General features: G+C 38.4%; 1 protein-coding gene across 1 annotated transcript; it reads left to right on the top strand.

Moving 5' to 3' along the window:
* The first annotated feature begins 3,495 nt into the window (after positions 1-3,495).
* On the top strand, positions 3,496-13,209 carry cd36 (CD36 molecule (CD36 blood group)). The gene is made up of 12 exons (XM_028449888.1): positions 3,496-3,966; positions 4,278-4,438; positions 4,526-4,670; positions 7,057-7,212; positions 8,061-8,152; positions 8,260-8,309; positions 8,396-8,465; positions 10,131-10,318; positions 10,398-10,516; positions 10,607-10,680; positions 12,548-12,602; positions 12,684-13,209. The coding sequence occupies exons 1-12, from the start codon at positions 3,844-3,846 to the stop codon at positions 12,843-12,845; spliced, it is 1,395 nt and encodes a 464-aa protein (XP_028305689.1). The 5' UTR covers positions 3,496-3,843; the 3' UTR covers positions 12,846-13,209.
* Positions 13,210-16,235: the final 3,026 nt, after the last annotated feature.

The following is a 16,235-nucleotide window of genomic DNA, read 5'->3' as shown; positions in this document are numbered from 1 at the left end:
TGACATCTTTCTCTCTTTCCTTTTGTTCCAGCTGTTCAACCCTCGCGTTCAACAGTTTTATCTCTTCAGCATTTCTTTCATTCTTTTCTTTCAGTACCTTTGCTTCACTTTGAAGGTTTTCCAGTGATTTTTCCAGCGTCTTTTCCAACGACTTTATCTCGGCTGTGATCCGTGCAGAAATATCGTCTTTGAGGTTTCGTATCATCTCCTTGACCTCTTCCAAACCCGGATCGGGTTCTGAAGGGCCTGCAGGCGTTTTTTTTTACCATTTTTCTTTTCGTCTTGGTCCCAAGTTTTCTTTTCTCAGGGTGTCCAAGGTCGTCTTATCGGAGCGAGTGAAAAACACGTCTGCTCTCTCCAAAAGACCAGAGAGTGAATTCCTCTGAGAATGTGAATGGACACACATGTTTATTTTATAGGAGGTAGTGTTGAATTCTGTAGCCTTAAATAGAAAAGTTATTTCTGTGTAAAATGTATTCACGCACATTATATAGTTGTAAGAAATGTTCACGATCCATTTAAAATGTTAATCTTGTGTTTAATGTGAAAGAGAATGGTTAGATTAAGGAAATTTGATTTGTGCTGCACACACACACACACACACACACACACACACACACACACACACACACACACACACACACACACACACACACACACACACACACACACACACACACACACACACACACACACACACACACACACACACTTCGAGGTGTCCTGTAGCCCCACCTTTAGGACGTTTGGCCTGTTTTTGCAGCTGATGCATTCTGGGAGGAGACTGGGGATTTATGTAAAATGTGGTGATTGTTAACACATGGGAAGTAAGATTTTTTTCGGGAGAAGAAAAAGAAGAAGAAAGAAAGAAGAACATGCAGGAAAAATGTGTACGTTTTAATTTTTTTTTAAACACTTGATATATATTAACCACCTGTTTAATATTTGTGATATCGTCCCATTACATGTAACTGTTGATATATATATATTTTTTTCAGGAAGCTAATTCACTAAATTCCGTCCGTTTTCCGTCCACCTGATTTCATCACGTATAATCCGTTTTTTCTACATTTATTTTCATTTGTTAATTTGTGTTTTATTTTTTTAAATATTGTATTCTTGTTTTCTAAAAACAAAAGAAATGGTTAAACTCAAAGATGTTCAGGTCATTGTGTGAGGATATTTAAATTGGCAAAGGGACACCAACTAAACAGTGTCCTAGGGCTACAAAATGCTTAAGTTCACCACTGCCACTGAAATTGAAGGATTCCTACTTGATGGATGAGGACCAGAGAACCATACGTAGAGTTAGCTAGTGGTCAAAAGTTTTCATTCATATAATTAGATTCAACTTTATTTATATAGTACAAATTACAACAAATTCATCTCAATGCACTTAATATATAAAGTCTGTCATAAGAAAGAAAGAAAAAACCCAACAAGTATAAGTTTTCAGTGAAATGGTCCCAAACTTTTGAGACTTTAGGTTGGTTCTTCTTCTGTTTTCTTCTTCACAATATAAATGGTGAAGTGACACTACACGGTCTATATATTTCATTCTATTTTTTCTTTTGCCCCTCCCCCGGCAAGAATCTCAAACTCCGCCTATACAGAGAAGTGCAGATGTGTTGTTGGGTTTTAAACTCAATGATCACCAACAAGCATTGATATAAGTGTGAGGTCGACCTCTGCAGGTGATAAACTTTATCATTTTATTCTCTCACGACGGCGTTCAGCCTCAGAAACAGATAAAACTAAACATGTTGACCTTTGAGGAAAAAGTTATACATAAAAAACAATATAGTTTGAATGGTAAGATATGACTGTATAGATGCATAACAGAGTTTGTGAATAAAGGTTATTGAAACTGTCATGTTAAAATCATATTGTTTATATCATTTTTGCTTGTATTTGTAATGTTTTTATTTGAAAATTAATTGTGATTTAGATTGTTTAGATTTTACTATTTTTTCTATAACAATATTTTCTACAGATTATGGGTTACTTAATGTTACATTATTTATCATTGGAATTCACATGTGATTTTATATAATGATTTTGCGTTTTAGTGTCAAACTAATTAAACAAAACTTCAGTTTATTTTCATTTCATCTCTTTCAATTCATTTCAACTTTATTTGTATAGTGCAATTTACAACAGTCATCTCAATGCGCTTATCTAAATATAAAAATATTTTCTACTTATTCTATTCATCTGATTTCTTCTCTATTAATATTAGATACGTATTCTGTGATGTTTTGATGAATAGATGTTAGTGTAATCTATTATTTTATAGATAATCAATGGTTAGATTTTTGTTTATTAACAGGTTATTATTAATGGAGACGTTATAAAGTACTGGGAACAAAATTCCAGTTTTTTTTTATTCATTAAATGTAATTCCTAACCGTACTTAAAATAACATGTTTAATATTAATTCTGGGTCAATATCAGTGTGTCAGGACAAATGTGTTACTGTAGTACTGTTACTTTTGGTGGTAACTAATACTCTTACTTTTAAAATGATGAAACTGTTCCCATTACTGTAACATTTATTGTAAAGTAATTCATTTGTGCACAGCTGTGATGTAATTTTGTGTCTGAACTCTTGTTTCTGTATCCAACACTAATCTTAATCATAAGAAAATCATATTATTTTATAATACATGAGACTGGGATTTCATCTGTTGGGATTTTGTCCGTTAGGATTTTGTGTGCAGTGATTTTTTCAGTTGGGACTTCTTTTGTATTTTTTTGGTGTTCATTAACTGTGATTTGCTGAATTTTTTTTTATTTTTTTTTACTGCGATTTTATGTTTTTTTATTTTGTTGATTCACATTTTGTTTGGTTGAATTATGAATTTCTGTTGTGATTTCGTCAATTGGTATTTTGTCCGTTGAGATTTTGTTTATTAAGATTTTTTGTGCTGATATTTTTTCTGTTTGGATTTTTTCAGTTGGGATTTCATGTGTCGATTCAGATTTTTTTATTTTTAAATTTTGTTGTTTGACATTTTATCTGTTGGGATTTTTTTTTTAATTTTTAGAGTTCATCAATTGAGAGTTTTTTTTTTTTTTTTGGTGTTTTTGTCAAAGATTTTGTCTTTTGGACGTTTTTGGGTTGAGATTTCATGTGGGATTTTCTCATGTGGAATTAGGATTTTTCTCTGTAGAGATTTCGTCAATTGGAATTTTGTCTGTTTTGTAAACACTGAATTTTCTGTACTTTCCTTAAACTTGTGTATTTGAAATAAACATTCAAAAATCTATAATCATATTTAACGTTTTACCTTAGTTTTTCATCTAGAATAATATCTTTTTAAAATGAGTGATTCATTGGGTCTTTGAAAGTCTTTCCTCCTTAAAGTTTTCTCCGTAGATTTTCATCACTCTTATCACCAGGTGAGAACTGAGCGGCTGATACCTGTGGAGACGCCTTTCAGCTGAACCTTCAACCCTCCTCTGGGTTGTATAAACTGCTTTATAGACGGTCTGTGAGGAGCTGCCAATCAGTGGACTTTCTCCTTTACCTTTACCTGGCCCTGAGGCTGCTGGTTCTTCTCCTCTCATGGTTTAGGCTGCCACTTCCACTGCTGCTGATACTGCTGTGACACAGCCGAGCTGCACACACACACACACACACACACACACACACACACACACACACACACACACACACACACACACACACACACACACACACACACACACACACACACACACACACACACACACACACACACACACACACACACACACACACGCCACCATCGAGGGGACAGAAGGAGAACCAGCAAACAGACAGACAGACAGAAGGCTGGAAGGAGGGAGACGCACACTGACATGGGCTGCTGTAACAGAAGGTGCGGGCTGATAGCTGGAGCAGTGTTCGGGGCGTTGGTGGCCATCCTGGGAGGCGTCCTCATCCCTCTGGGGAACAGCGTCATTGAGGGCACAGTGGAGAAGGTACGGTGCCTGCTTTCACCACAGGAGATGCACGGGGGTGTTGATGTGGGAGTGAGCGTGTCCACTTTCAGATATCAAGGTGAATCAGGAGGAATGGGAGGGAGGATGATTTGTATTTTTTTTTTTTTGTGTATGTGGCTTTTTCGTCAGAATCATCAGCATCGACATCTGTGGTTTTCTCCAGGAATTATCAAGCCGTCGGAATCTTGTTTTGTTCCCCAAAATAACACAGCATGTACCTTCATCGTGTGTCAGAGAAACTGCTGGCTTGTTGTTAAAAATAGACTGTGTGTGTGTGTATGGGAGTTTAGGAAGCTGTCATTGAGCCAGGAACTACAGCTTATGAGAACTGGGTGGCAACGGGGGCAAAGGTGTACAGGCAGTTTTGGTTCTTCGACGTGAAAAACCCATTAGAAGTTTTGGATTACGGCGCACGTCCAGTGGTCATCGAAAAAGGACCGTACACATACATGTAAGGTCATGGACGTACGCACTCATTCATCATCACAACGGCTGGAAGAGAGCGGACTCTGCTCACATGGTTTTTTTCTGCTTTCAGAACAAGATATTTGCCTAAAGAGAACATCACGTTCAACCCCAATAACACCATCTCCTTCCTGCTTCCCATGGGGGCGATCTTCGAGCCGTCCATGTCTGTGGGATCAGAGGAGGACAATGTCACCTCCCTCAACCTGGCAGTGGCTGTAGGTGTCTTAGCCAAAGGGTAGTAATTGCTCAACACCACTCAGCACGACTGTGTTGACGCTCGCTCTGATCAAGTGCTGACACAAGCAATGCCAAAGCAGGCTGTGCAGGATTGATAAACTCACCTCTCTTTTCTTCTATCGCAAAAGGAGACACTCGGTGATCACTTGGATGTAACAATTTAAAGCCGCTGATAATTGATATTGGTCGGAATCAACCAAGTTGTGGTTTTTATCTATTGATCATTAGCCAACAACTGAGAAGTCACAGCAGTGATCAGACTATCAACAATAAACCACAAACACAACAATAACTAATACCAAACATGCTAAATAGGGTTAATAGAAGCTGTGTTTCTGATAATCTTGGAAATGCACAGTCTAAATAACGCAATAAAAACTGATAATGGAAACACCAAAATTTCAGATATCGCAAAATCGTTTTTACACTTTTCATGGCGAGGTTTTCCAGACGTTTTCATTTTGAAATGTATTGCAGAAGCGTAATGGAAACACTTTTTACACAATCCACTTCTCTCTGAGAAAACATGGCTCGGTAAGTGTAGACAGAAGAGGAGACATTTCAAAGCATTAGACATTAAACTTATTACTGCCACGTTAGAAAACAACAAAAGAATGCAGAGTGTTATAAGGAAGTTCGGAGCATCCATCTTCCTGTAGCAAAGTCTCGCAGGATGAGATTTCACATTAGTTATGTTATGCAAACAGCTAGAGTCAACCATATTTATATGCTTCAGACAATTTACGGTAGTCGGGAGGGTTACGCTGAAATTACGGCAGATTACGTTGCGAGGACTTTGAAAGAAATGTCTGTTTGCTATACTTGCCATACGCTAGTTTTCCGGGGAAAAGTAGTGTGTAAAAGTGTGATATTGTCCCAAAACATACATGTGAGGTATTTGTGTGTCAAATTTGGGCCTGATTAAAATAAATAAATTAAAAAAAAAAAAAAAAGCGTTTACTGTCTACTAATGGAAAATGGGAAATACCGAAATAAAACATAGCCCAACACATGCTATTGATTTAGCACTGCAAAACTAGCTAACAGCCAAGGCTAGCCTTACTGTGAGCATGAACTGTTCAGTTTTTGGGGGAATTATATTAATTATGAGACAAATCAAGTTTGATCCGTGTCAGCAACTTAAAGTTTACTATTGACACAATATATGAGTCGGCAATTTGATGCTAAATTAGGCAAAAAATGCCTGTTCGAGACTGTAGTTACAAGCAGGCGAACCCAATGAATTGATGTTCTTTGGAGTTGGAGTTGTAAAGTCGTAGTTTTACGGTTTCAAACGGTATTCGATTCAGTTTCTTAGTTTACCCGTTTTTGTGTCATTTATCAGTGTGTTTCGGCTTTTTATAATTATACTGTATGTCATCACTGGCTATTAAGTCCTTTAAATTCTGCCAATTATATTTGATACGATTAATTTCTGTGATGTAGAAGTGCACAAAAAGCCCACGCTGAAATCAAAAAGATAACGTAGCGCAATATGTGCCATATCTGTCTGTTTTTTGCTACATTTGATAAACTTTCAGCCACTCATTTTACATCTAAAAATATCATGGAAATGCGTGATTATGTCCCACAAAATGACGATGATGGTTTAGTTCGCGTCATTTAGCGATTTCCATTTCAGAACAGGAAGTCCCTCAAATCGCAAAATTTTGTAACTCTGTTTCTTTGCCTGAGCTACGTTGGCAAAATGTTGTGTAAATACGTCAATATGCATATCGTCATATTGTATTTTCCACTTGATTTTAAAATAAAATCATTAAAATAAAAAATAAATCATTTAAAAAATGTTTTAATAAAAACATTATTGCAAGTGAATTCTGTAATTTCCATCTGTTTTCTGTGATCATGAGGCCTCGAGAGGTGTTTCCAAAACAAAACTAGGTTTGACAAATGTGACGATAGCATGGTTAGCATCGTAGCATTTGTTGCTAATATGGTATCAATTGTTTAACAGTTGATAATACGAGCAGAAAAGCAAAGAGAAAGACAAAAATGTCTTTGTTTCTGGTGTTCAATAGTAGAGGTGGCTATGGAGCTGTGGCATGCTTTTTATCACAATGGAGATTTTATTATTGCACATTTAGTTGTTTATGGTGACACATGCAGACAGAGCTCATGTGCCAACAAGTCGTATCGTCAGCAATGATTATCTTCCCTGATTGGCAGAGTGGAGATGTTTGCCCTGAAGCTTGGATAAGCCTGAGAGTTAACGCAATCCCTCTGTCATAAAAGAGGATTACTTCTTCCTCAGCATGAGCTGGACACATTTTCATACACCATACCCTTTGTCTTCATGTTTATTCAGTGTTATATTTCTAATATGTCATATTCCTTTATTTCCAGGGTGCTTATTCCCTCGTGCCCATAGAGTTTCATCCTGCTCTGGAAATCATGATCAAATTAAGCAAGTCATCTTTGTTCCAGCGTCGGACCGTGAAGGAATTGCTGTGGGGTTACAGGGACCCCATGTTGAAAACCAATATTGGTTTTTTTTCACCTGTAAGTAAACAGTTCAACTCATTACAAATCATCAGGCCCAGGGCCGTTTCTGGGCATATGCCAGGGGTGTCAAACTCATTTTAGTTCAGGGGACAAATATGGAGCAGTTTGATCTCAGTGGGCCACACATTTTAGGCAGGAAAATGAGCAATTCCAACATGATTCTGCCCTATAAATATGTAAAGTAATGGAAGTTACAGACAATATCCAATATTTCAATTTCCTTGAGTTTGTGACTATATTTTTCTTTAATATGGGAAAATTGACATTGTAAGCAACTGTATCAAAAATGGAGTGAATTGCAGCATTTTTAGGAGGTGGCACACTTTTCCAAAATTTTGACATTTTTTTCCTATTTTCAGGAATAGTGTTTGAACTGTTCTAGTGTTCTTACTTATTTAGTATAAATACAGGGAGAAACTATTCATTTCCATACTTACCTTTTTATTGTTCACCTTTCTGATATATGGGAAAGTTGTGCATTCTTTGGTTGAGCAATAAAATTACTAAAGAAGTCTTATATTGATGAAATATTTGGTACAGATGTTCAAAATGTCAAAAGGAATAAGGCAAAATGCTATCTGGCAAAATTTGGAAAACTTTTAATTATACCATCATATTGTGAACCACCCTAATGTGCACTGTACCTTTTATACATTATTTTGCAATTGTTCCTTTTTTATTCATTAGGTGTTCAATTATAGTGATAAACACATGGTTACACAGTTTGCAAAAGTTTATTGCTCAGATTCATATCACTTGCTCTTCAGTACAAAGGGATGGGACTTTAACCAGACTTTATCACCATAGCAACAATCTGCTAAGGCACGTGATCTTTGATCTTTCAGTACAATGGCACATACGATGGCTACTACAACGTCTACAACGGCAAGGATGACATCAAGAAAGTGTCTGTCATCGACAGGTGGAGAGGAAAGAGGTGAGTCACTCCAAGTCTCCAATGTTTTTCATCGGCTTCCAAGGCGTTAAAAGCGTTTCTCACAGGACTGTCACATTAAAACAGGTCATTTTTTTTTTTTCCCACAGGAGCCTGACCTTCTGGAATGATACGTACTGTGATATGCTCAATGGGACTGGTTGGTTGGCAAATTCTCTTCATATTCATGCTTCAAACACACACACACACACACACGTCTGATCAGTGGTTATCTCGTCTCCTCAGATGCAACGTCATTCCCTCCCTTTATTGACAAGAAGAAGCCTCTGTTTTTCTTCTCATCCGACATATGCAGGTAAAAAAAAAGTCTGGCTGTTCACCAGTTATCCAAGGACATGGGTCTGTTTTATTCATGCTTCTGCACCTCATGGCACTTTATTCTCAGGAGCCACTGGATGTCAGGCCTTTCTAAAACAGTCCTGGGTCTCGTCCACGAGGTTATTTTTAGAACAAATATTCTTGTTTGAGATTCGTGCCTTTGTCCAAATCCTCTAAAACTGGTCACATGAATTCAATGTAGAAAGAAAAAGGGAGAGGTTTAAATCCCTAATTCAACGATGGTTTTATCATTCTGCACCGACAAGAGAGACAGTCCATCTGTTTACCACATCATCCTGTTTACCACATCATCATCAGCAGCTCGGCTCTTTAGAAAAACAAACTCCGAGTTTACGTAGTGCAAGATTTGACCGGTCTGTTTGCTAAACTTACCACGTTTTATCCAGAAAAATGATCAAGTGTGTATTTCCATTTCCATTTCGGAAGTGAGTTCCATGATTTCTGTCGACTTATTGACCTAATCGATTAAAGGCACCACAAGCTGAGACAAATATTTAAGTAAAGCCACTCAAGCAAGAGATAAGACAACAAAACACACACACACACACACACACACACACACACACACACACACACACACACACACACACACACACACACACACACACACACACACACACACACACACACACACACAAAGATTTCCTCCACATGTCAATAGATAAACCAGACAGAGTTTTAAGAGTAACTAAACCCCTGCTTTCTCCTGACCTGCCACTAGGAGGGAGATTTTAAAAATGCCTTGATTATGGGCGGAGCTCCTGGAGCAGTTAAGACACGCCCAGTCTAAACTATAAAATCTCCAATGAACAATCAATGCTATGCTAACTAGCTACTCATTACTCACTATACCTCTCTATTCACTCTTCTCTCAATCCAACCTTTCCACCATAGATTGTAGAGCCCACAGGTGGTAGTTTTTTTAAAAGGGGCGGGGCTAACATTGCTTGTTTGTGATGCAAGATCTTCCCAAAACGTCACATGATCTTGTTCTCAGCCAATAGCCAAAATCTACTGTAATAGCTGGGTTTCAACCTATAGAGGGCAGTCACTGACATTTTACAAATAAATATGACAAATTGAAATACTTTGACTAAAATGTTGGGAGTTGGACCAGGATCAATCAACAGCACTACTTCATACCCAAATACATTGTTTTGGGTTTTAGTTACTCTTTAAGTCAAAAACAAAAGCCACATCTTATGATTGTGGTTTGTTATAATTAATCTTGTATTTATTTTCAAGCATGTAAGGACTAAAGAGAGGTGAATTTATTTCTACTCACATGAAGCCTTTGAATGGTCCCCTAGTGGCCGATAAGGCGATATGGAGTAGCATAGTCTGCGTACAGCCAGAAACGGCTCTGTGTTATTGAACCATAGTGTTTGTTGTTCCTCACCAAAATCCTGGAAACCCTGATGTATGTTTGGGTTGGATTGTCTGGTGGCGATAGTGTATTCACATTTATATAATTTGGATTAAACATCAGCTATAAAAACTCAAGCTTTCTAATTTCAAGCTGTTTAGTGCAGGAAAGAAGGTTCAACTGATTAGTCTTGGGGTATAACGCTTTAACCCGTTCAGGAATACTTAAATATAATATGTGCGTGTTTCTTCTCAGGTCTGTGTCGGCGAGCTACGTAAACACAATGGATCTGAAAGGAATTGACGTGTACCGCTACAGCCTCCTGCCTTCCACCCTCGCCTCGCCCGTGGACAACCCGGACAATCACTGTTTCTGCCGAGATTTTAAAACCACCAAGAACTGCACCTTAGCCGGGGTGCTGGACATCAGCTCCTGTCAGGACGGTCGGTGTTCACATTTAGATTTAAACAAGTCCATTTGCATCATGGTACTTATGTGTTTGTTATTGTCTCATCTGAACAGGAAGACCAATCTACATCTCACTCCCACACTTCCTTCATGGCAGTCCAAGCCTTCGGGAAGGGGTCTTGGGTCTTAACCCCGTTGAGGTGTATCATGACACATATTTGGATGTTGAACCGGTATGAGCAGAAGGACATTATTATAACACTTCTAGACCTCTAGCAGAAGGGAAATGTTTACCTTGTGTTGCCTTCTTTCGTTCCCACCAGACCACCGGCTTCACCTTAAGATTTGCCAAACGAATCCAAGTGAATATGATGTACGGGCCGTCCGCAAACATCACGTAAGTTACGTTGATCTCGGGGAGACTGTGGGTCGTCCAATAACCAAAGGGTTGAGATCCTGCTCTATCCAAGTCATTGTCGTTGTGTCCTTGGGCAAGGCACTTTACCCACATTGCCTTGTATGAATGGGCATGAATTGTGTATGAATGCTGGTGGTGGTCAGTAGGTGCCAAATGTTTGCCACGCTTCTGTCAGTATGCCACAGGGCAGCTGTGGCTACAATGTTGCTTACCACCATGGGTATGACTGGTGGGAATGAATAATGGCTTTTGTAACACGCTTTGAGTCTCCTTGAAAAAAGAACTATATAAATCCAATTATTATTTATTTAACAATATGTTGCAGGGGATAATTTAGTTCATTTTTACTGACAAAACCCTCCGTTACCAATCTTCAACCGTACTTTTACCCAGACGACATAGCCTATGCTATATTTAGCATGGTGCTAATTTCTGACATGCTAACATGACATATTGCATTTTCCAGTTTGCTGTGCTCTCCTATGTTCGTAATCAGGTAGATCTGTCCCCCAAAACTCATCAAATATTAGCTTAGCTGTGCAGTGTACATGTACAGAACGGTGTTTCTTCTGCAAAGTGATGACATCCCAAGTAGTTGGCATGTTAGCAAATGTTTTTAAAAGCTAACTTCAGAAAAATAATGTGATAATTTACTGAAAAACCCCTCCGTTACCAAGTTCCAACAGTTTTTTTCTAGGTTTGAAACTAATATTTATAATAAAACAAATGAAACACAGCCCATATTTCCTATAATTACCATGGTGTTAGTTTATGACATGCTAACATGACATATTGTGTTTTTGGGTGTTCCGTGCTCTCCTATGTTTGTAATCAGATAGATTTATGCCTTAAAGCAAGATACTATGATGCTATTCACTACTTGCTCATCAAATATTAGCTTAGCTGTGCAGCGGACATGTACAGAAAGGTATGTCTGTTAGCATCCAGTGACGGCTAGCATGGTGGCATTTACAAAGACTTCCCTTTGCAGCACAAAAGAGATACTAAATACAGTTACTACCTAAAATATTGTCCAAAAACAGCTTTGATAGTTTAACCCTAACATGTATTTCTTCTGTGATGTGATGACATCACAAACATGTGAACTTTTCTCACGGTAACAGCCAACAAGATATGTTAGCATCCAGACATAGCATGTTAGCAATTTTTGTTTATAAAAGCTAACTTCAGAAAAAGAATAACTAAACATCATGATGCAACTGGAAGAAGCTTTGGTTTAGCACCAAGACTAGGGTGACCAGACGTTCCAATTTACCCGGGACAGTCACGGTTTTCAGAATTACGTCCCGTGTCCCGGTCGATTTCCCTCAAACCATTGATTTGTCCTAATTTTTCACAAGTTAAGTCCCATTTATTAAGAAATGGTCATCTAATGTGCTTGAATTATAAACCAATCTAAAAGCTCAAAAGTCTTCTACGCGTTTCAAACTCGATGCTGATTGGTCGATGGCAATGACAATATTACTCCTTCGCTTCCTCTCATGCTTTTTCCTTCAACATGCCAAAATGCAATTTTTTTTTTTTTTTGGATTATTCAGCCATTGAAATAATACATTTCATCCAAAATTAAGAAATAATTAAATTTATGTGACCTTTTTTCATTCCAAAAAAAGCACATGTAAATAGTTTCTTTTAAACATCCGTCGTCTTCTTTGGATAAATGACTGTCCCGGTTTTGAGTTTTAAAAATCTGCTCACCCTACCAAAGCGTAGTCCACCCACACAAGTGTCACATCCTAAAAAGCTGCTCTGCCTCTGGGTTTAAACTCACTGTTCCCACTCAAAGCTTCACTGAATGTCAAATACTCCTCTGTGTTCCCCGCAGGGTGCTGAAAAAAGTCAAAGATTACACCATATTCCCCCTGGTTTGGCTGAACGAGGTGAGATATTTAAACCCTGCAGCCATGAGGTGTTGTGAGCCTATGACGCTGATTCCTTTTTTCTGTCTTTTGTGTAACCAGACGGCTGCGTTGGATGATGAAACCGCCGACATGTTTAAGAGGGAGCTGTTCTCCCGTATCAAGCTGCTGGAGATGATACAGCAGGGGCTGCTGGGAGCGGGCGTGGCCCTCTTCGTCATCTGTCTTATCTCATACTTTGTGGTGAGGAGGAACGTTCACTAAAGCAAGCTCGTGTGCACGGACGATGCGAAGCACTTTGGATAATCCAACCTTTTGATATAAACTTGCACTTTTTTTTCTTCCTAATTTTAGTGTTTTTTTTTTTTTTTTAAAAAGTCGTACCTCCTACTACTACTGTGATTTGGTAAAGCTCAAGAGTTGAGTTTCTTTGCCGAGTTTTATTTCCTATCGCAAACACTGTAACGCCAACACAATCAGGGATTCCTGGAGGGAGGGTGGATAGAGAAGCCTTTATTTAACCTGTCATCCGTCCTGTGAAGGGATGGATCTGAATGAAATGTGCACAAAGTGCGTAAACCTCGCTGAAGTTGTGTGTTCATAACAAAATAAAAGCCTTTAAAACAAAGTGACTCTCCTGGTCAGTTCTGGTCAGACACCATCAAACAATAGCTGGGTTTCCATTACAGATTTTCGCAAAATAAAAGCGATATTTCTAAATGTCGACAAAGTATAATTACGTGTTTCCATTGAACATGAAATCTCATTCCGCGAGACTTCGCTGCCAAAAAAAAGGACGCGCAGAACCTCCTTAAGTACAATGCTAAGAAATATCCCGGTGTCCTCTTCTGTTTACACGTACCGCGCCATGTTTTCTCAGAGAGCAGTGGTCATGTGACCATGTACGTCACGTCTTGTGACGTGTATTGGCGGAAAAAGTGTTTCCATTGTGCTTTTGCTACACATTTCAATATCGAAACAGCTGAACAACCTCCTCATGAAAGCGTAAAAACGTTTTAGCGATAATTTATTTAGATTTTGTGCATTTCCAAGGGTAATGGAAATACAGCTATTGATAGCATACACCAAGGATGGGCAACTCTATCACAGCGGGGGCAACAAAAATGTGATTATGTCTGATCCGAGGGCCACATTATCAACATTCATGTGGCCATTTATAATAATGACCAACCTGAGCATTGTAACAGGGGAAAAAAAGGGTTTTTTGTTTTTTCTGTATGGTTTTTGTTATTTTTGTATTCTTGTTGTAATTTTGTACAATTGTGTGCATTTTTATTGTCGATTTGTGTTTCTGGGGTGACTTTTTGTATTTTTGTTGTTTTCTGTATTTTTTTATGCCTTTTTGTGTCATTCTGTTGACAGTTTGTGTGTCTTTGGCGCTATTCTGTAATGTGTTGATGTTTTTGTAGTAATTTAGTTTTTTTAAGTGTTGCTGTGTCTGTCATTTTGTGCTTTATGACTCATTTTGCGTATTTTGGGATTTTTTGGTGTGGTTTTGTTTACTTTGTGCATTTTGCTGTCAATTTGTATGTATTTGTGTATTATGTTGGGCTTTATATTCCTTCCAAATTTTTAAATTACAGTTTTTAGGGATTTGCTTTGGGGGCCGCAAAAAAATAGTGATACACTAATGTCTCTGCCTGAGGAGGCTCTGTGCTGTTTTGACTACCGCTCTCAGCAACATACATAACACTGAGAGCACTGAACAGCAGCAGATATACTGCAGCACACACACACTGAAAGCTGGTTTCCCCCACTAACACCAACACAATCAGGGTTTCCCGGAGGGAGGGTGGATAGAGAAGCCTTTATTTAACCTGTCCTCCATCCTGTCAAGGGATGGATCTGAAAGAAACATATACAAAAGTTCATGCGCGCAAACCTCGATGAAGTGGTGTGTTCATAAGAAATAAAAGTGACTCTCTCCTGGTCAGTTCTGGTCAGATACCACCGTACACTAATAGCACACACCAAGCCCTCTGCCTGAGGAGGCTCCACTATGTTACGGCTACCGCTATCAGCAACATAAAGATTCACTGAGGCACACACACTGAAAGCTTGTTAACCTACAAATCTCAGACTGAACTGTTCCCCAAACCCTTTCAACATAATAAACCCTGTGTCTACATCTGACCAGCAACCCTAAAGCTTGGCTCCGTCTCATTCATCAAAACCGCCACAACACTAACGCCAACACAATCAGGGATTCCCAGAGGATAGAGAAGCCTTTATTTAACCTGTCATCCGTCCTGTGAAGGGATGGATCCAAATGAAACATACAAAACTACAAGTGCCCAAACATCGCTGAAGTGGTGTGTTCATAAGAAATAAAAGCCTTAAAAACAAAGTGATTCTCTGTGTTGGATTGATGTAAAATAAATCCCTGGCTGAACATTTTCCACCTCACCTCGAGTGGCTCATAAATCAAAAACACACTGAAACTGAGCTGGGGGAGGATTTGGGTTTGTTTGGTAAGAAAGCAGTGTTTCTACTGGATTTAAGAGATTTCAATGATCCTTAGAAATCCACTTTAAGGGTCTTTGATACTGCTGTTCTGCTTGAGTCTTATGCTATAAAGGAATGTTTAATGGAGAATGAAACAGACTAGTCTTACTTCTCTTTCCTGGAATTTTAACCGTACACCGCAAGGAGAAACCTGCAATGTTTAAAGATTATGAAAGATGTTTTTTTCATCATTGGAAACGTTGCATTTATCTCAATGTTTGTAGTATAAACGTGTAGCTTGTTCTCTTCCCATAAAAGGGAAACAGAAAGACTTGCTTCACAAAGCCTGTTATTACACCAAGTATCCATACAATTAGGAACAAGTGCCTGCTATTATGTAGTCTCTGTCAACGTAGGGACTCCAGGATTAAAGTGGGATGGATGAGTCACACAAACTCCAACGCAGATTATTAATCTGCCCAAAAAAAAATGGTTTGCAGGGTCAATAACTAACCAGGGATGTCAGACGGTGGCGCACTAAGGGACGGGTTCGGGTAAGGAATGTCCGACAATGTTTAACGAGCAGGAACCTACAGTTCCCATGATTCTTTGCACAAATTAAATCTGATACAGTGAAAACGAGACTTTGAATCTCAGTGTTTATTAGGACGTAATTGCCTAATCTGAATATTTGGATTAAAGATGGGTGAAATTATTGGCTGATGTCAGTTGACTTCAGTATCGCTTGTATTGAAAAACTGTACATTTAACATTTTAACACTAAAAGTAGGCCCAACCCATCTAATATACACATATAAAATTACATTATACATATTAAATGTGTTGATTTTTTACCCCAATATTTACATTTCCACATTTAATCAACAATGAATTTACTTTTATAGCTTCACCTGCCCCTACTTCACACCTACAGACATTTTATCGGCGACATTTTCTTTAGGGGCACATTTGAGATGTTGAAAAACATCAAATTTAAAGGTTACAGTAGCTCACTTAATTTTCCATGTTAGCTGTGCTGGATTATTCCTAATTTTTGTGTAACACGGGGTTGAATGATGGTCTTTGCACTCCGTTATCTTTTTTGTGGTAACGGAGTGGAATGGATAATATGAAAATTGCTCACAGCCATCACACACAGAGCTACAACTCAATGGTTCTTGTTCTAAT

Source organism: Gouania willdenowi, chromosome 6, assembly GCF_900634775.1.
Source record: "Gouania willdenowi chromosome 6, fGouWil2.1, whole genome shotgun sequence".
NCBI lineage: Eukaryota > Metazoa > Chordata > Actinopteri > Blenniiformes > Gobiesocidae > Gouania > Gouania willdenowi.
Note: the sequence above shows the minus strand (reverse complement) of the source record. Positions and strands in the feature narration are given on the sequence as shown.